The sequence below is a fragment of the Phocoena sinus genome, chromosome 5 (genome assembly GCF_008692025.1).
Source record: "Phocoena sinus isolate mPhoSin1 chromosome 5, mPhoSin1.pri, whole genome shotgun sequence".
In the NCBI taxonomy this organism is placed as follows: domain Eukaryota; kingdom Metazoa; phylum Chordata; class Mammalia; order Artiodactyla; family Phocoenidae; genus Phocoena; species Phocoena sinus.
This window is the reverse complement of record NC_045767.1, coordinates 28,352,318-28,373,613: the sequence shown is the minus strand read 5'-3', so window position 1 is coordinate 28,373,613 and position 21,296 is coordinate 28,352,318. Positions and strand designations below refer to the sequence as shown.

General features: G+C 37.8%; 1 protein-coding gene across 3 annotated transcripts in view; it reads left to right on the top strand.

Annotated features, from left to right (window-relative positions):
• The window catches only part of FAM241A (family with sequence similarity 241 member A), a 40,611-nt gene extending 20,219 nt beyond the window's left edge, over positions 1–20,392 (top strand). Inside the window, exon 2 of one of the 3 annotated variants that reach the window (XM_032633109.1) lies at positions 14,979–20,392. In XM_032633109.1, the coding sequence (XP_032489000.1) occupies positions 14,979–15,224 (246 nt within the window). In that variant the 3' untranslated portion in view covers positions 15,225–20,392. Of the gene's footprint in view, positions 1–5,239; positions 5,295–14,978 lie in introns of those variants that run through there. The other 2 variants (XM_032633110.1, XM_032633111.1) reach the window with 2 other exon arrangements.
• The last annotated feature ends 904 nt before the right edge of the window (positions 20,393–21,296 follow it).

Sequence of the window (21,296 nt, the reverse complement as noted above, 5' to 3'; positions counted from 1 at the left end):
AGAAGCTGAAGTTCCCCTCTCCTGCTAACTCCCAGTCTAGGGCTACAGTTTCACCTGCAAGGGTAGGCCTTCTCATCCCTTTCCTCCCTTCCCCCTCAGCTCCATGTTACAGGAAGTCTATTCCAGGCAGGCATGGCTAAAAGGACCAAGTCTCCCTCCCCCCAAGCAACCCCCACCCTAGGCACAGCAAGCTGAGAACACTGAGGCCGAATTACCCATCCCAACTCACTATAAGGTAGAGATTCCACACCAAGAGAGGCAAGCCATGACCAAGAGCTGCTCCCCATCCCCAGGACCTCCTTATAGAGCCAGATTGTCACTCTAGGAAAATAGGGTCCCTGCCCCCAACTCCAGTGCAATGGTGCAGGTATTCTGCCCAGGAGAAAAGGCAGACCATAGAAGTAAGGAGCTCTTTGGATCTGCCTGAGAAGACTGACTTCAACTGGAAGAAGGACTGGAGGACTCCATGCCTAAAGGTGTTGTTGAAAACAGTACAGATCTTGATGAAGAGCAATTAAGAGGAGGCTGGTAGCTCCATAATGCATCAAGACAACAGAGCAGCCAGAGGTTTTAAAGAAAGAACCAGGGAAAGAGTCGGCCATGAAGAACCTTCTTGGGATCATAGTCACCTGTGAGGATCAGGAAGGCAAGTGTGCATGTGTTAGGCTGCACCCACTCAGGAAAAATTGTAGCAGGATGTGGGGCAGACTTGAAAGTATACCCTAAGCTGCACACAGACCCATCAACACAGGGAAGAAGCCTTACAAAGAACAAGGGGCTTAAATACAACCTGTGACCAAACACTGATTGAACAATACGCTACTCTGACCCAGGGATAACTCCTAGGAAGCAAGGCTCCAAAATATCACAATCACCTGTGACAGTCGGAAAATTGTATACATGCCCAAGGCTATACCCTCTCAGGGGTAGTAAGAGTAGGACCCTCCAAGCTACTAGTTCCTCGCTGAATGTGGGGCAAAAAGTAAAATCTCTGAACTATGATAGCAGTTTCCAAGCTACAGATACAACCAATGGTAAAGCATGAAAATAACTGGCTAAGGGACCGTAAGCACAATCTCTAACCAAGAAATGGCTATACTAGCCCAGGGACAACCCCTAGGTAATGAGACTAAAAGATGAAAATAAGGGGGAAAAATGTGAGTAGTAACATCAGAGGCTACACACTGCAAAGGAATAGACTTTGCAGAATTAGTTCAGCCAAGTCACTAAACAAATAATCATGAGAATAACAACCACTGTCACCCCCAGAGTAGTGGTAGGGAATCGGTATATAGTGTTGCAAAAATATATCTAAAATGTCCAGTTATTGACAAAAAAAATTATGAAACATGGAAAGTATGATCCATAAGTAGGGGAAAGAATCAGACAATAGAAAATGTCTTTGATGGGGCCCAGTGATATACTTAGCAGACAAAGACTTCAAAACAGCTATTATAAATATATTCAAAAAACTAAAGGAAACATGCTTAAAGAGTTAAAGTATGATGACAGTGTCTCATCAAATAGAGAATACTAATTAAGAGAAATTGTTTTTCTTTTGAATTAAATGGAAATTCTGGAGTTGAAAGTACAGTAACCCAAATGAAAATTAAGTGGGCAGAAGATAAAAATCAGTGAACCTGTAGATTGAGCAATATAAACTATGCAATCTGAAGAACAGAGAGAAAAAAGAATGGAAAAAAATGAACAGAGCCTCAGAGAACTGTAGGACATGATTAAACACATCAGCACACAAATAATGGGACTATGAGGAGAGGAGAGAAAGGGACAGAAGAAATATTCTAAGATATTTATGGCTGAAAATGTTTCAAACTTAAAAGCATTAAACTACACAAACAAGAAATTTGATGAAATTCAAGGAGGATAAACAGAGTGATCCACATCTAGACACATTATGGTCAAAATGTTGAAAGAGAAAGAGAAAATCTTGAAAGCAGCAAAGGAAAAACAACTCATCACATAAAAGGAGACCCCAGTAAGATCAATAGTTGATTTCTCATCAGAGACTTGGAGGACAGAGGCAATTGGACAACACATTCAAAGGGCTGAAAGTAAAAACCTGTCCACAGTCTTATATCCAGCAAAATTATCTTTCAAAAATAAAGGTAGGGGCTTCCCTGGTGGCACAGTGGTTGAGAGTCCACCTGCCGATTCAGGGGACACGGGTTCGTGCCCTGGTCTGGGAGGATCCCACATGCCGCGGAGCGGCTAGGCCTGTGGGCCACGGCCGCCGAGCCTGCGCGTCCGGAGCCTGTGGTCCGCGACGGGAGAGGCCACAACAGTGAGAGGCCCGCGTACCGCAAAAAAAAAAAATTATAATAATAATAAAAATAAAGGTAAAACACATTCCCAGATAAAAACAGAATGTTTTGCCAGCACACCTGTCTTACAAGAATGATCAAAGGAAATTATAAGGATGAAAGCATCTGATATTAGACACTACTTTGAATCCACACAAAAAAAACAAAGAGCACTGGTAAAGGCAATAATGTAGATAATTACAAAAGATAGTATAATCGCACCATCTTCTCTTGACTGATTTAAAAGCAGTTGCATAAAACAATATGTATATATAATTGTATTGTTGAGCCTATAACATACTGAAATATAATATATTTGACAATATCAGCACTAAATACAAAGGTGGAAACAAAGTTGTATTGGAATAAGGAAATGACACCAAATAGTGACTCACATCCACAGGAAGGAATAAAAAGAACCAGAAAGGAAGGTGTTGAGAAGACAGATTGTATACCAGCCAACAAACAAGAAAGATTAGAAAACTATAAATGCCTGAGATATTTAGGATTTAAACTCAACAGAACCCACTGATAATTTGGATATAGGAAATTAGGAAAAAGGTTTGCAGATCATTCCTGAGTTTCTTACTTGCAGGAATTAAGGATGGATTTTATTCCTGAGAATCTGTTCATTGAATGAAGACCAGTTTTGAGGAGGAAAATCATGGGTTTGGCCTTGGGTGTGTTGAATATTGAAGTATATTCAAGATATCCAAGTGTGAATGTCGAGAAGGCAGTTGAATATATGGGTCTAGAGTGCAGAAGAAAGGTCTGAGCTGGCTATAATACTTAAATAACTGATTTACTGGTGGTAATTGAAACTGTAAAGTTTGGATGAGCTTATTTGGGAAGAGAATATGGGAAGAAAAGAGATAAGGGCTGGGGACTTCCCTGGTGGCGCAGTGGTTAGGAATCCACCTGCCAATGCAGGGGACATGGGTTCGAGCCTTGGTCTGGGAAAATCCCACATGCCGCAGAGCAAATAAGCCTTTGCACCACAACAACTGTTCCTGCGCTCTAGAGCCCGCGAGCCACAACTACTGAAGCCCATGCTCCTAGAGCCCGTGCTCCTCAGCAAGAGAAGCCACCGCAATAAGAAGCCCGCGCACCGCCAGGAAGAGTAGCCCCCACTCGATGCAACTAGAGAAAGCCCGCGCACAGCAACGAAGACCCAATGCAGCCAAAAAGCAATAAGTAAATAAACAAATAATTTTATTTAAAAAAAAGAGAGAGAGAGATAAGGCCTTAAGACCAGAGGTTGAGGATCAATATTTAATAGCTAGGTTGAGGATGGTGAACCCACAAAGCAGACTGAGAAAGGCATAGCCAGAGGGATGAAAATAGAACGAGTAGAACCAGGAGAATGTAATACCATATAATTCAAAAGAAAAGAAAAAAATGGTTATTAATTCTGCTTAGGGTTTGAATAAAATTAGAACTGAAAATCTCTAATTTTTTTTTCTTTTTTTTTGGCCCCGCTGCGTGGCTTGTGGGATCCTAGTTCCCCGACCAGGGATTGAACGTGGGCCCTTGGCAGTGAGAGCGTGGAGTCCTAACCACTGCACCGCCAGGGAGTGCCCCTCCCCCCTGCCACCAAAAGAAACCCTCTAATTTACTGATACGGCAGTTTACTGGTAACCTTTGCAAGAACTGTTTTGGTGGTGTAATAGGAACAGAGGCCACGTTGGAGTAAGTTGAGGTCTGACTGGAAGATTGTGGGGAGCAATTCTCCATGGATCTCTTGCATTGAGAACTTTTGTTTAGGACTGTTTTTCAAGGATGTTTGTTAAATGAACAGACTTGGAAGATCGGAATATTGTCTCCTTTTGGAGCAGAGGGCAGATTGTCTGCTACCCAGTGTAATAAAAATGATGTCTCCCTCTGGGACAAACATCAGGCAGATTTGCTTATAGCCCATTGTAAAAGATGAGAGTTCCCTAAGCTCAGAGTTCTTCAGCTGAGACATAAGCCCACTGCATGCAGCATCTACCTGTGCCACTTTGTCACCCTGTGGGACTTAGGAGGTAAAGGGGACCAACATCAACATGAAACTCAGGCTGCTTCCTGTGGCATGAGGAATAAAGTCCTTTGTCTCTGACCGAGGAGGCTTGTGTCTCCTGCCAGTATCCATGAAACCAAGACAGGCTAACTTGTTAACTTGCAAGTAGGATAAAACATCAGCCCCTTCACAGTTCCTGACAAAGATGAAAATATGGAAACAAGCAGAGTGAATTGTTTCAAACAGTTTGGTTATGAAGGAGAAGAAAAGGCAAGGCAGAGCTAGTGGCATTAAGGGGGAAAAATCTAAGCATGTATAAACACTGATGAGAAGCAGCCAACTGAAAGGGGAAGGTTGAATATATATGAGACAGAGGGATAATGGAAAAGGGATAAGATATAAGGTAGGAAAGGATGCGAGCCTAAGCATAGGTAAGAGAAATTGGACATAGAAAGAGGAATACGTCCTTATTTCTTTATTTGTAACAAAAGAGAATGAAGAGAAGTTGGATGTAAACTTCGGTAGTTGATACATTTAGTATCACAAAGTTAAGGAAACTCTTCTGACTGCTTCTCTTTTTCCTGAGAAATAGGAGGTCAGGTAATTTGCTGGAGGAGAGGGATAAAGAGAGGAGTAGGAGGCAGTTCAAGATTTTTAAAAGAAGAGATTTGAAACAGCCCTGTGTAGAGAGCAAAAAAAAAAAACCCAAAACAAAAAGAGTAGAGCAGAGAAATGAAGTAGGAATGTACTTGAAGATCTGTTTGGGGTTGTCATAAACTCTCGGCACCCTATGGTGTGACTTTCTCTAGCACCACAGGTACTCAGGTACAGACATAGAAAATAGTTGTTACTCTAAGATTAGGGTTTCCCCTATGAGACAAAGGAGTTTTATTAAAGTTTTTTAAACTTTGCATCATAGAAATCAAGCTGAATGTGAAAAGTGAAGAAGAGGGCTAGTGGATTGAGAGAAGTTAGAGACGGGACTACAATCCCAGTGAAGTTGAAAAACAGTGGGAGTACAGGTATTCCCTGCTTTCGAAAATTTGCTTTCTGCCACTTCACTTTTATGAAAGACCTACATTAGTTTGTACCTGTTTTCGATAAGCAAAAGAAATCCAAAGAGGATTTTTGCTTTTAAGAAAAAAAGGTGTAAAGCAAAAATAGCATTCAGCATTTGTTTTGTAGCAAGTTAGAGAGGCAGCACACATCCCAAGTAGCTAGAGTGACAACATCAAGCTCCTTCCCCAGGAACTACACTCAGCATCTCAGCATCAGGCCACCATAGTTTTGAACTGTGTCTGTGAGCATCTGTGCTTTTTCTCAGTTTGTTTTGTGTATCCATTAGCAAGACGTGCCCTAAGATAATTGCTTCTTTGCTTTACACCATTTCGGTTTACGAAAGCTTTTATAGGAACACTTTACTTTTGGATAGCAGGGGAAACGTACAGTTGAGTAAACAAGTTGAAAGGAGAAGAGGTTGCAGCAAGAAGATTTAGGAGTTGTTCATTCATTCATTTGTTTCTTCATTCATTTAATAAACCTCAGTTCACAGACTACTATGTGCTATCCAAAAATACTTTTGCTCAGTATGCACATCTTGATATGTATACCAAAATAAATTTACCTTCCCAGTTATGATTTCCATGGGCTTGGGTTACTGAGGCTGGCTCTGCTTGATAGCTAGGGAAGGTTAACCTAAAGTGGCAAGGAGAAATCAGCATCTTAGTCTTTACTCTGTATTCGTGTTATCTGAATACAATAACCATTTATCCATGTATTCTTATATAGTTTTTAAACACTTTTAGAAAGTTATATCTAAAAATTTCTCCTTGCATAACCCCCATTATTATTTTTTAATATTATTAATACATTCTTCATGTTAATTATTGCTAGTAGCAATAAGACCAAATTAATGAGGAAGTTCTTGAGCACTATAGTTAAAAACACAGGCTTCGAAATTAACTAGTAATACTTATTATAATAAATAATAATTAGATGGCATAATGAATGTAAAGTGCTTAACACAATATCTAGCAGTAGAAAACATTCAGTTAATGGTAGCTATTACTACTTTTTTTTTTTTTTTTTTTCCTTTGGCTGCATGGCATGTGGGAACTTAGTTCCCCAACCAGGGATCGAACCCATGCCCTCTGCACTGGGAGCATGGAGTCATAAACACTGGACCACCAGGGAAGTCCCAAACCCTACTTCTGCCTCCAAGTTTCAGGCCCTTTTTTTGCCTGCACTGTGCAGCATGTGGGACCTTAGTTCCGTGACCAGGGATTGAACCCGCATGCCCTGCATTGGAAGTGTAGAGTCTTAACCACTGGCCCACCAGGGAAGTCCCTAATGGTAGCTATTACTACTTTTTATCATCATAATCATCATCATCTATAGTCCGAACTCTTAGTTCCAAGCAACAAAAATTCAACTTTTACTAGGTTTTGCAAAATAGGAATTTACTGGCTCATGTTATTAAAAACAACAACAAGAACAAAAACAGGTAGATGCCCTAGCTGGATTCAAGTATTCAAACAACATCAACTATGTAATTTCTTGGCTTTACTTTATATTAGCTTCATTCATAGCCAGCTTTCTCCTCATTGTAATAGTGGGTTGGCCAAAAAGTTTGGTTAATGAGTATGTTGTTCAATAAAGTTCTTGGTGAAAATGAAAAATGTGTCTTTTATTTTTACTTAAAACCAAATGAACTTTTTGGCCAACCCAATAAGATGCCCTCCATTTTGCCAGCTAACCAATATCAGTGGGGGGAAAAAATGTCACTTTTTCAATAGTTGCAGCAAAAGTCTCAGAGCTTTCATTGGCCTGTCTTGGGTCACATGCTCATTCCTTAACTAATCATGTGCCCAAGGGAATGAAATGTTCTGATTGTTCAGGCCTGGAACTGGGGAATGGGCACACATTCAACCAAAACACATGAACCAAGAGTGGGTGGGGGAGGGTTTTCCCAAAGTTAAATCAAGGTGATACCTGCAGAAGAAAGTAGCATAAAAATCAGACAGGCAAAAACAGCAGACTTCCAATACTGCACTCGGGAAAACAGCTGAAAGTGAATCTTAAATTGTCACCCACTCAGTGAAAGCCTGTTTATAGAATGTAGCTTGTACTCTTCTTAAAGTAAATAAGCAGGCTCTGCCATACTAATGTGCACAGATTGTTCCACAGGTAAGGATGTGCCATAGAAAACATCCCACCTCAACTTCTATATAATGAAATTGTCGTAACACTTGAAGAGAAATACAACTGAATTTAATTATCACAAGAAAGGTGATCATAAGGTATTAATTATCTCAGGCAGCATGTTACAATAGAAAGAGAATAGAAGTAGAAATCACAAGACATAAATTCTACCAAAACTGTAGTAATAATACTAGTTACCATATATTGAATGACTGTTGTATCTATTCTAAAAGCTTTTTATCTGCTTCCTCATTTTATTATCACAACTCTATGAGGTAGATATTAATATGCTCCTTTCATACCTGGGGAAACTGAGGGTCAGCGGTTAAGTAATTTGCCTTGTATAAGTGACAGAGAAAGATTTGAATCTGTCCACCTTGCTTCTAAAGCCTGTGTTTTTTTGTTAATAAGCTGTGTGACTTAACCTCTTATTTCTTGTTTCTGAAGAGGCTTTGTTTAAATTATCTTTAAGGACCCTTTGCTCTTAATAATCCTATGATTATTTAAGGGTTCACCTTTAATTTCTTTTTTTTAAAATAAATTTATTTATTTATTTTTGGCCGCGTTGAGTCTTCGTTGCTGCACGTGGGCTTTCTCTAGTTGCAGCGAGCGGGGGCTACTCTTCATTTCAGTGTGCCAGCTTCTCACTGCGGTGGCTTCTCTTGTTGCAGAGCACAGGCTCTAGGCATGCAGGCTTCAGTGGTTGTGGCACGAGGGCTCAGTAGTTGTGGCTCGCAGGCCCTAGAGCGCAGGCTCAGTAGTTGTGGCACATGGGCTTAGTTGCTGTGCGGCCTGTGGGGTCTTCCCGGACTAGGGATGGAACCCGTGTCCCCTGCCTTGGTAGGCGGATTCTTAACCACTGCACCACCAGGGAAGTCCCCTGCCTTTAATTTCTCATCACTAATTTTGCATATTTTTAAAGAAGGATTTTCAATCAATTATAACACCCCTATGCACTAATCATGGACAAAAATAATATCACTATTTTGGTGAAAACACTTTTTAATGTGCATGTCATAGTCAGTACTATCATATGGTCATGAAGGAAACTGTACATTTGACAAATATTCTTCCATTGGGACCTCATATACAAAGAATAAAATCTGGCAAAGACACAAAGTAACTAATGTTAGAACAGGAGGGAAATGCCATCTGCACTTTGCATTGGTTTATTTTATGTGTGAAGTGTTTGTGTGTGTGTGTTTGGTTGGTTGGTTGGATTTTTGCCTAATTGCAACTCGGCCAAGCCTATCTCCTCATTCTTGCTTGGAGTCTTTTTTTTTTTTTTTCTCACATTTGAATCTGAATTCTAATCAATACTGAAAGGGCTATGAAAAATTTGCTAAACTGCTGCAAATAGCTTTACCTTGTTTAAATTTTTATATAAGATGAAAATTAAAATTTGAGCAAGTTTTGTGCTTGATAAACTCACCTTCAAGTGTAAACTGAAAAAAGATGTAATGCAAAAAAGATACTGATGTTGATTTCACTATGTTAAGTGTACTCTTTCTATGAAAAATGAAAATGTGCTTACATAGCTTGTCTTTTTTTGGAGATCAATATTTCTCTCTGCAGCATTAGACAGCTGCTAGCTATTAATAATATAATAATAACTGGAGGGAGTATAACATAGGGATTAATGGTGTTGTCTCTGGAGTAAGAATGTCTGAGTTCATATCATAGCTCCTTCAGTTACTAAGTATAAGTCAATTGCCAGACATTTAACTCCCCTGCAAGTTAATTGCCTTATCTGCAGATGGGGAAAATAATAGTGCCTCCCTCACAGCCTGTTGGAAAGACTAAACAAGAGGATACATGCACAACACAGTGCCTGCCATACAGTAAGCACTGAGTGTTAGCTGTTCTACTATACCGTTAACAATAGTACCACCACTACTATTACTCTGAAAATTACACACATCTGAGAGTGAGCCAAGGACTCAAGAACTCATCCGTTCATATTAGCCTCTGCTCTTAAAATGCAGTGGTTTAGGAATTGAACTGAGCATGTGAATTTTAGCTAACAGCTCCCATATCTTTAAATCTAGAACTTATTTACAAATATTTGAACAAATTCACAACTGTACTCATGGGGAAAATAAAATAATTTATGTTACATGTAAAGTTTGTTTTTATTTTTTGAGTTATTTTTTACCTGATATGTTATTATAGAATATTTCTATTGTTTATTCAACTAATATTTATTATGAGCCTACGATGGGCCAGGCACAATGCACTATACTAAGTACTCATGTTAGTACTATATGATATGGTTCTTGCCTTGAATGACGTGACCTTTCCTATCAAAGATAGTAAGAATAGATATATAAAGAAATAATTTTAAAATTAAATATTGTGGTGCACAGAATAACGGTTTCTCCCCACCCCCCCCAAAGATGTCCACATCTTAATCCTTAGTACCTATGAATATGATACCTTACATGGCAAAAGAGATTTTTGTAGATGTGATCAAATTTAAGGACTTTGAGATGGGGAAATGATCCTGGATTATCTAACTGGACTAGACCTAATCACATGAGTTCTTAAAAACAGAGAACCTTCCCCTGCTGTGGTCAGAGGGAAAAGTTAACTACAGAAGGATGGTCTGAGAGCTGCAACATTGCTGGCTTTGAAGACAGAGGAAGGGGACGAGGAGCCAAGCAATATGGACCTCCTCTAGCAGCTAGAAAAGGTAGAGAAATAGATCCTCTCCTAGAGCCTTCAGAAAGAAACACAATCCTGATGACATAACTTCTAACCTGCAGAACTATAAAGTGATACATTTGTGTTGTTTTAAGCCACTAAATTCGTAGTAATTTTGTATGGCACCAATAGAAAATTAATAACAAATACAGTAAATTCTCTCTACTTAAGGTCTGTATGTGGAGAAATAGAATAAGGATCACTTTCCAAAGTTGTATCAGAAGAGCTAGGAAGAATTTTCCCAGAAAACCCACAAAAGTCATCATTCCAAAGTAGATCACATGGCCTTTCCAAAAGCCAGCTTCTAGTAAAGGGAAGGGGATTTTACTCTTAGACCCATTACCTCTGAAGCTGTAGATGGGATTTTCCTCACATAAAGAATGCAGACTGGATTAAGGTTCTAATAGGAAAGAGGAAAGAGTGAATGGATGCTTATTAATATCCACAACCAAAAAGGACTGCTAATTCCATAAAAATTGATACATTGTTTTGAGATTACTATAATAAATAATACTTTGGAAAAATAAGACCATCTTTTGTTTGGCAAAAAGTGGAGCAGGTAGAAAACCTATCAAGATATTGCTTTAATGCTTGCCAGACACATGATAAATTCTCTCCATCTATTCAACAAATATTTACTGATACAGAAAATACTGTAATGAGATTAACTGTAATGCCAGTGATTTAAGAATGCTGCCTATTTTCTTTTCCATGTTTTTAAGTGTCTTTCCTCTAGGATTATTCAAACCCCCATCCAGTTCATTGCTGGATATCTTTGATGTTTCCACAGAACTTATTTGTGAACATATGCCGCTTTTAGGCATTCTTCTAGTGACTTTACTTTTTTCCTCTCCTTTAGATTGCCCAGATTAAGAAGTGCTTCAGTAAAGTGGCAAATTTTTAGTAATTATTTAATCTGGTTGATAGGTATTTAGGAGTTCATTGTACTATTTTCTCTAATTTTGTGTGTTTGAAATTTTTCATATTAAAAAAAGAAGCGGCAGGCTGCCACAGCACGCCTAGGCCAGTCCTTATTAGGCCTTCTACTTCCGTTCTCAGTCCCCCCAGCTGCTCCCAGGATCGGAGATGATATGATTAAATGCTGCCTCCCCACCTGGCCTCTAGGAGTTAACTAAGCATTGCAACACCTACCTCTTCCCCTGAAAAACCCACAAGCAGTTTGTAAAAGAATTCAAAGAAATCTTCAGAAAGAAGCATTTCAGATTAGGGTACTTGCTTTGTACTAAAACCACAAAAATACTGAAAAAGTCTTAAAAAGCTTCAGTAACAACAGAAAACCCCAAAGTACAATAAGTGCATAGATTAAAAGAAATTAGAGGTGGTAAAAAAGAAAAAAAAACTTTAATTAAAAAAAAGAGGCCAAAAATGATACCAGCAATGCTAGACACTGGAGTAGAAGATAGAGTTGAGGGACCAGAAGAATTACAAACTAAATCAAGAACTGTTCAAGTTCTTTACTAAAGAAAAGAAAGCCTTAATCTCAGGAAAGAACAAGATTTTTGTTTTTCTTTTTTAATATAGTATATTATCATGGAACACATAGAAAAGTATGAGAAGCTGAGAAACATAAAATTGATTACAGCACATCAGTGAAGGAAAAGATAACTTAGAAGTTAAAATACAAAAAATAAGGAAAGGTTAACAAATTATAATTCAAGAGGGTATTATCAATATCAAAAGGGGTTCATATAAATCCCATTTTATGGATTAGAAAACTGAAGCTCAGGAAAATGAAGTAACTTGGTCAAGGTCATTCAGTTGAAGTGTTGGGAGACTAAATCTGAACTCTCCAGATATCTCTACAACATTTGGTTTTTCTCTTTTTTTGGTAGAAATGGAAATCCAAAAGTAATTTATTAAATTATATGTACTTGTTAACTCAAAAATAATTCTGGCTTAAACTTAAAATATAGACTTAACAGTGATGCCCCTTTGAGTCTCATTTTTCCACAACACCAATGACACTCTGTGTGCTACACAAATTACTGTTATATGGGAAAATACCACCTTAAAATCATATTGAAAATCATTTTTTCTGACTATTGCAAATAAAATTAGATTTTTTCACTCTCTTCCCTTAAACTGTATATGTAGAACAGAAAATAAGGCATTTTTTTAAACGAAAAAATATTTTTAGTTATCTACGTACTGATTACTGAAGTGGTTAAGCTTTGGTTTCTACTAAAGGAATCTAAGTTTGATTCATGTGTTTGAAGAGTGCCTCAAGTTAAGCTAATTAACTTTTTTTGGCATAGACAGCAAAATTAATGGCATTTAATACTTACCTGTTATTATGTGAAACACTATACCCAAAGTCTTCTTTTTACACATGAGTAATTTTCTACCTTGCACCTACTATAAGCAAGTATATGTTCAATAAATAATTACTGATTTGAATCATCACTCCTAAAAGAAATTAGGTTTAATAAATTATAATTACAACTATGTCATCTACATGACAGTTTTTCTTTTGTGACTGCATTAGGGGCTAGTGAAGAGAGGGAAACTATACCAATTATTTTAACAAAGATAATCTAATATAAAGAATTGTTGGAAACAACCTAAGTGTCCATCATCGGATGAATGGATAAAGAAGATGTGGCACATATGTACAATGGAATATTACTCAGCCATAAAAAGAAACAAAATTGAGCTATTTGTAATGAGGTGGATGGACCTAGAGTCTGTCATACAGAGTGAAGTAAGTCAGAAAGAAAAAGACAAATACCGTATGCTAACACATATATATGGAATTTAAGGAAAAACAAATGTCATGAAGAACCTAGGGGTAAGACAGGAATAAAGACACAGACCTACTAGAGAATGGACTTGAGGATATGGGGAGGGGGAAGGGTAAGCTGTGACAAAGCGAGAGAGTGGAATGGACATACATACACTACCAAACGTAAAATAGATAGCTAGTGGGAAGCAGCCGCATAGCACAGGGAGATCAGCTCGGTGCTTTGTGACCACCTAGAGGGGTGGGATAGGGAGGGTGGGAGGGAGGGAGACGCAAGAGGGAAGAGATATGGGGACATATGTATAACTGATTCACTTTGTTATAAAGCAGAAACTAACACACCATTGTAAACCAATTATACCCCAATAAAGATGTAAAAAAGAATTGTTAAGTAGGCATTGAAGAATAGAAAAGGCAAAAACATTAAGGCAGTGATATTCAAAAGATGGTAAGGGCTTCCCTGGTGGCGCAGTGGTTGAGAGTCCGCCTGCCGATGCAGGGGACACGGGTTCGTGCCCCGGTCCGGGAGGATCCCACATGCCGCGGAGCGGCTGGGCCCGTGAGCCATGGCCGCTGAGCCTGCGCGTCCGGAGCCTGTCCTCCGCAACGGGAGAGGCCACAACAGTGAGAGGCCCGCGTAACGCATAAAAAAAAAAAAAAAAAAAAAAAGATGGTAAAAAGACAGCATCATAAGCATCCCCTGGAAACTTGCTAGAAGTACAAATTCTCAGACTCCAAACCCCACTCATGGCTTACTAAATCAGAAACCCTGGCAGTGGGCCAGCAGTCCATGCTTTAAAAGCCCTCCAAGGGGTCGTAACTTATACTAAATTTTAAAAACCACTGCACTAAAGTAGGCTAGAGGGCCACAGATAGTAACAGCAGGAAGCAGCAACCACTCCTGGGCCTGAGGGAGTAAAGAAGAGAGGTAGAATACTAAAACTGAGAAGACTGGGGAAGGCCCCATCCCATGCAGCTGAAACTCAGACCTCCAAGAACTGATCACTGCTCACCTGGTGCTGGTGTTTCTGAGCTCAAAGGAGAGACACCATAGGCCTTGGGAACCAGATATCTGAGGAAAAGGAACCCACAAGTTTGATCTGGTGTCTCAAGAAGGCACATTGAGATTGGTTCTGCAAGTGTTGGGAAATCACTAAATTGAGATCAGTGGCTGCTACCGGAAGGACCTACTACTGCCAGAGTGAACTATGACTAGAGACTGACAGGATCAAGAAACCCATGAGAGGCAAACAAGGAAAGAGCAAATCCCTTCCTCCTCCAGCTGTGCAGTGTCTCTAGTTCCTCTGTTGGCAGAGCCTAACAGGGAGACAGATTGTTTCCAGAATTCCAAAGGGTGGGATTGAAGCTGAGAGATAGTAGCTTAATTAACTGACATAAAGACCGTAATTGTAATAAGACTGAGAGGTAACAGAAATAGTACTTAATTTTTGGTATCTGTAATTGGGCACAGATGGACATTTTCTAGGCGACTGATATCTAGGTAGACTTTTGGGCTTATTTTACAAAATGATTCCTATTTGGAGACTATATGTTTCTCCTGATGAGATTAATAAGAAACATTTAGGACATCTATAGAATTTGGACAGGAAACTACGCAAGGACCTACACTGAAGTGTTCTTAGCTCCCCAGCTAAAACTGAAAGATCACAGCTGTAATAGCTGAGGATGGCTCAATAGTAGCAGCAAGCCCTGCTCCAGTCAGCTGAGGCTGGGTTCCTTAAAGTCTTAGTGTCAAAGGAATGGACTAAAAAAGGGGCTTATTTACCAGGACAGAGCAATCAGAGCCTGCCTCTGTTTTTGATGACAATCAAAAGGAACATTCCCAAGTGTTATTGAATAATTATCAGAAGTGTGCCCAGTACATACTTTGGAAGATAAAGAAGAACTGTGAGATAGTCATTATTCTTAAAGACCTTCACCTATTTCTCATTTTATGTTTATGTTTTGTTTTGTCTTGTTCTGTTTTTTTAAGGATATTGAAGAATCACAAAACCCCACTGGCGAGCCTGTTGGAGATGACTACAAAAAGATGGGAACACTTTTTGGTGAACTGAACAAAAGCCTCATCAACATGGGCTTCACAAGGATGTATTTTGGAGAACAAATTGTAGAACCAGTAATAGTCATTTTCTTTTGGCTTATGCTGTGGTTCCTTGGCCTACCAGCCCTTGGACTAGTTGCTATTCTTTGCCTTGTCATTATTTATGTGCAACAGTAAAATATGGCCGAATGAACTACTGACATTTGGCAGCCATATATGTAATTAGTGAAGTTATGTATTTCACCACATAAAGGCTGAAAATTTTGCCTTGTTTCAAATTGTGTGCTGTTTTGTAATTAAATTTATAAGTTGATGTTGTTATAAAATTAAACTCAACTCGATTGTAACAGGGTTGAATATATATTTTGTAGCTTATTCATAACTCTTGTTTAACTACTGTGATCTGTGTCCACTTTTAAACACTCCTATTCCCATGCCAAATCTTGAATAACACCAAAAAGTGAGCAGGGAATGTTCCCCTGTTCACTCTTCTAAATGTTCTAAAACATTTTAGAAGAAAAAGGATGAAACAAGGAGCTAAAAATAAGTTGTAATTGGAGAACTGCTCCCCACCTACCCCCACCAAATAAACCCATATTATCTGGGAAATAATTTGAATTTCCATTGTCCCTGCTTAGCCCAAACCAATATAAATGATAACTTCTATATACTACCTTAATATTTTGATGAAAATCAGTAAAGCTAGCACATTTTCTAAAGATTGAAAAGAAATATATTTATTATTGCTGGGGAAACTTCCCAAGTTAAATGTAACTTTTTTATAATGTAATATTTGGGCTTAGAATCACTTCAGTATGTCATTTGGAGTTTTAGACAGTTTTGGTGCTAATTACTTTTTGTGAATTTTTAAAGTCTCATAAGCCAGGTTCATAGTTGGCTGTACCCCATGGTAATGAATATTTTCTTGTATCTAACCAGTTGTGTATTTTTTTCCTAGAGAGGCATTTTCAGTGTATTTTTTTCAGAAATTTATATTTTTTAGTTCTTTTATAGCAATTATTCTAAGATTTTAAAAATCTATTTCCTATCTTGACATGGATATTTTTCCCCCAAAATTGATTTGTATTATGGCTGAAATTCTTTACTATTTCTTTAAAAAAAAATCATCTCATTTTCTTTGATATCTGTATTAGAAAGTACAGTATTACAGTATAAAACCAAATGCTTAAATTTGGAACTCAGCAGCCAATTGTATAATATTCCTCTAAGGCTAAAGCCAAGATAGTAATTGGCCAGGCATGTTATTAATGTGTCTTAATTCAGCACTTTGGGGTTTTATATTGAAATAAGCATTTCTTTCAATATACTTAGAAAATGAAAATGGCTTACTGATATTTTGGATTTTGTTAGAGAATCTAAAATCTTTACACTTTCATCTGAAAGACTTTCTATGTAGACAAAGGATAGGTAGTTAAGATAATTATCTAGACATTTAAGTTAAATAGAGGAAAAATGGAACAATGGAGCATTTTTATCTTTGGCAGGGCAATAACTAAAGTGTGTAATGTGTTTACTATTCTACTTTATAAAGTTTTTATCCAATACTAGTTTTAAAATTTATTCTATAAGTTCTCAGTGTCTTCCATTCCGAAGCAGAAAAATGATGAAAATGTTCAATTTAGATTTCTAAAATTAGATCATCCTGAACCAACAATACCAGTCAGAGGGCACTAAAAAGTATTGTGCATTTGTATAAATACAGAACTTTTAAAGTTTGACTTAAAAAACGACTTTGTACTATATTATTGTGTTTTTATTGGATTTGTAATATTTTTATAGAATATTTTATAGAACCTGGCATAAGTGCGAGTTATTTGAAAAGGTGTCTTTATTTGTGTCCAGTAGAATTGAGAGGTTTTTAATAGAAGTCATGAGATTTTGTATATCTGCATTCAATATTAAAAAGTGTATTCTTTTCTAATACTACTAAGAATTTTAATTTCCTTTTGGAATGTAAAAAGATATAGTATGCATAATAAAAGCTCTGGTTCCACCAGTGCCTAATATTGAAAATATTTTAAAAGTAAGTTTTAATTGTAATTATTTAGTATAGGGTCAAATACTATGCATCTACACACTGCTGTTAATAGAATATATATTAAATTCTATAAAGAAATGAGATATTTTGCTGCTATTCTTTTTGCATATATTATTAGAGCAGTATACCATCAAATTATTTGCTTTTATAGGGAAAAAACAAACTTTGCTCATTTGATGGAAATAAAATATTTTCTCTTATGAAATATAATAGAATGCAAATTATACTGATATCTTGAAATGAAAAGAAACTGGTCATTTCTTTGCTTCATGATATAAGGCAGGGGTCCCCAACCTATGGGCCACAGACCGGTACAGTCGGGGGCCTGTTAGGAACAGCAGGAGGCGAGCAGCGGGCGAGTGAGCGAAGCTTCGTCTGCCGCGACGCACTACTGCCTGAACGATCCCTCACACTACCGCCTGAACCATTGCCACCCGCCTCACCCTGTCCGTGGAAGAAAAGGCTTTCACAAAACCGGTCTCTGGCGCCAAAAAGGTTGGGGACCACTGGTATAAGGAATTTGTTCAAAAATGGCTCTCAGGGACTTCCCTGGTGGTCCAGTGGTTAAGACTCCATGCTTCCACTGCAGGGGGCCCAGGTTCAATCCCACATGACGCGCAGTGCGGCCAAAAAAAAGTGAGGGGGAGGAGAAAAAATGATTCTCGATCATTTCAATCTCAGATACGAGCCAGTTGTAGAAACTAGTACTGCTATGAATAAAGAGATAGAAGTTACAAGGCTGCATTACTAGATTAGTGTATATATCACTCATACCACCAGCCCTCGATTCAAAGGGAAACGGTCAAGACCTACAAGTAAACTGACTATAGTTGAATAAATCAATTTTCATTAAGGGAAAAACTCAGTTTTGTAGAATTCAGTTGTCTCATATGTTAAGCTGTCATATACAAGGCATTCTTCCGTTCCTAGGCACCAGTCAGATCATTCTTGGTCCAGTAGTGTGCTGGAGCCAGCTTTCATTGGCTTGCAAGAGCCAACTGCATACATTTTATCCCTACTCTGCCTTTAGTGACATCAAGTTGGTAGCTTGTCATTGAGTATGGGGGCAGTACTTACACTATAAAAACTGGCAAACACAATACATCAGGGCTCTTTTTTCCCAGCAAGCCAGTTGTTAAACATATGCCAGCACATCACTGATTAGCCACTCTAGAGGCCCCATTTCCATTTCTACTCCTACAAATATAAAGGAAGCATATTAAGGGAAATCCCCATGGACCCATCCAAAAACTGTATTTGAATCTTCTCTATGTGGGAACTATGGACCATGATTGTCTTCTGACCAACATATATCTCTGTTTAATCACATTTTGATCAGAGAAAATCTCTCCGGGCTATCACTAATCTGCAAATCCATTAAAGACTATCCAGATGATCAGGAAATAAGAAACAGTTACAGAACTGATAGAGGGCAAATTACAGCCTAAGTAAAGGTCTGTTGTAAAGTATTAACCTCAAAATAATCAAAGCTAGGTATTAAGCAATAAAGGACTGTTTGTTTGGTTTGTGATTATTTTGAGTTATTTTACAAAAGTTTATTGATTTCACTTTATTTTAAATGTTTTCATTGCAAACTAATGGCTTTACAAGGTCAAAGAAGAGAAAAAAATCAAATAAGACTTTCATACCTATTAGGACTTCTAGTACTGGACTTGACCAAGGAGAATATAAACTAATGTACAAATTATGGCTTCAGTATTATTGCTGGACTTAAGTGTATTTTGTAAGTCCTATTTCTCTGCCCAACCCTTAATTTTTGGTGTTTTGACTGTTCTCTCATTACTCTACACCTTGCCCTGGGCAATATCACCACTCCCATGGCTTCAGTTACCATTTCATACTAACAGTTCTCCGGTCTATATCTCCAGTTCAGAGAGTTCCATACAGAATATAAGATTCATACATTCAGTTGCTTGCCCAACATTTGTACTTGCTTATCCCTTAGTCCCCCAAATTTAATATGTCCAAAAAGGAACTCAACATCCTTCTCCCAAACTTTTTCTTCTTCCTATGTTTCCAGTCTCAGCAAATGACAAAATCCCCTCCTACACTGCCCACATTGTAACCAGTCACCAAGCCCTGCTCTTTTACTTCCTAAAAATATCTTTAACCTTTCCACTTCTCTCCATTCCCAGTATCACTTAGTCCATGCCACCATCCATAGATTGCTATCTCAGAATCCTCATTGGTCTCCTGCCTTCGTTTTTCCACTTTATAATCAGAATAATCTTTCTAAAATGTGACTCTAATCTCCTTGGCCTAAATCTCTTCAATGGCTTCCTGTTACCATTATGATAAAATCCTTACTCCTTAATATGTTTTACAAGGTCCTTCATGAACTGGTTCTTACAGACCCCACCTCTCTATACTTCCACTCTCTCTTTCCAAGATTCACTATACTGATTTTGTTTTCAGTTGAGTGATGTGTTTCTCCCTTCCATGACTCTGTGCATACTCTACCTTCTTTCTTTAACTCCTCCCTACCAAACTGACCAACATATCCACGACTGTAAGGCCACAATTTAGACATCGCGTCCCCGGGGATAACTTCTCTGACTCTTTTAAATCCAGTTTTGGTACTTCACGTGCTTTCAGAGAACCCTGTATTTCCCCTATCAGCATTTATCATGCTATTGACATATTGTAAAAGCTTATGGTCAGCTTCTTCCATTAAACAATAGGCTTCACACCGCAGAAAACATGTCTCTCGTGTTCATAACTGCACTGCCTAACAATGCCTGGCATACAGTATGTACTCAAAATCTTTGTCAAATGAATAAATCAGCTTCATTTATTCATGCTCTCCCCAGAGTGCATTAATAGAAGATCTAGAGTTGGTTGTACTTGAGAGTTTTTTGACTCCAAAAATGTACTTATTGTGCATAGAGTGATTGATATATATGTTATCATTTATAAAGTTTATTCGCTTTTGATGGAAGAATATTGCTGTTATTTGCATACATATACAGTATTGCTACTATATGCTTGCCTTTTTTAGGAGAAAATGTATTTTCAGTGCTGTGCTTGGTGGAATCACTGTTTCTCCAAAATGCATAGGGTCACTCATGTTACCTGAGTAACATATAAAAAATATTTCATATTTTTCCAGTATTTTTCAATAGACCTTTATTTACTAAACTTTAATTTTCTAAAAATCTCAGAATTGTGAGCAGGAATTCTCAAGTATGTAAGCTTGGTATTTTGGGCTCCAGAATAAATACTTTGTTATTCTTTCTAATAAATAATACTCTTTCACAACCCTGCATTGAGTCTCCCTTCTGACTCCTTATATTGTGTTCTACTTGTCAGTTAACTGCTGCCACATCAAGTTTGGAAATTGTCACCTGAGACTGAAAACAGCTTATTTTCCTCATCCATATTGCTGGAGCAGAAAGCCAAGGCCTGATATGTGTATAGCTTCCCAGGCAATAGAGTAGTGGGAAAATCTAGATCAATAACAACCAAATTATATTTCTTCTTTCTGTTGACTACTGTGTAAATTAGAATTATTGAATGAGCTTAGCAGGAGCCTGCTAAGATTCAGAACTTGGTCATTCGTATGCTTATTAAATTTGAATTGTTATCTTTTCAGCAGCTAAAGTTTTTTGTTTTTTTTTTTTTGAGGGGAGCCGAGTTCAAAGGTGGGACCATAGCATAGTTTTAACAGGTACCATCTTGGACTTTTTTTTTTTTTTGGAATTTTTGAATTTTATATATTTTTTTATACAGCAGGTCTTATTAGTCATCCATTTTATACACATCAGCAGCTAAAGGTTTATCATTTAACCTTTCATCAAGTTAATCAGTTGGAAATTTCTTTGCTAGTTTTCCAAAGCACCATAGAATATAGTGACTTTTACTACAAGACCATGGACCTTTTTTGTTACGGGTTTACCCCTGTATTACAAGAGGCTAGCTGATGGTATATTTTTTAATGTGAGATTTTTTTAAAGGGAAGAATGAAAATTCTATATACAATATAGTTATTTATACCATAGCTGCTTTAAGACAAAATCTTAAGAATTATTTTTGTGGGGCTAGGGGAGTGGGATATGTAAAAACTCAATATTTTAGAATATGTGCCATCTACTGAATGCCCTTCTCTGGTCTGTCATGAGAGCTTGTTATATATTTTCCTGGTTTTACATATGTAATATAAAAAATATTCA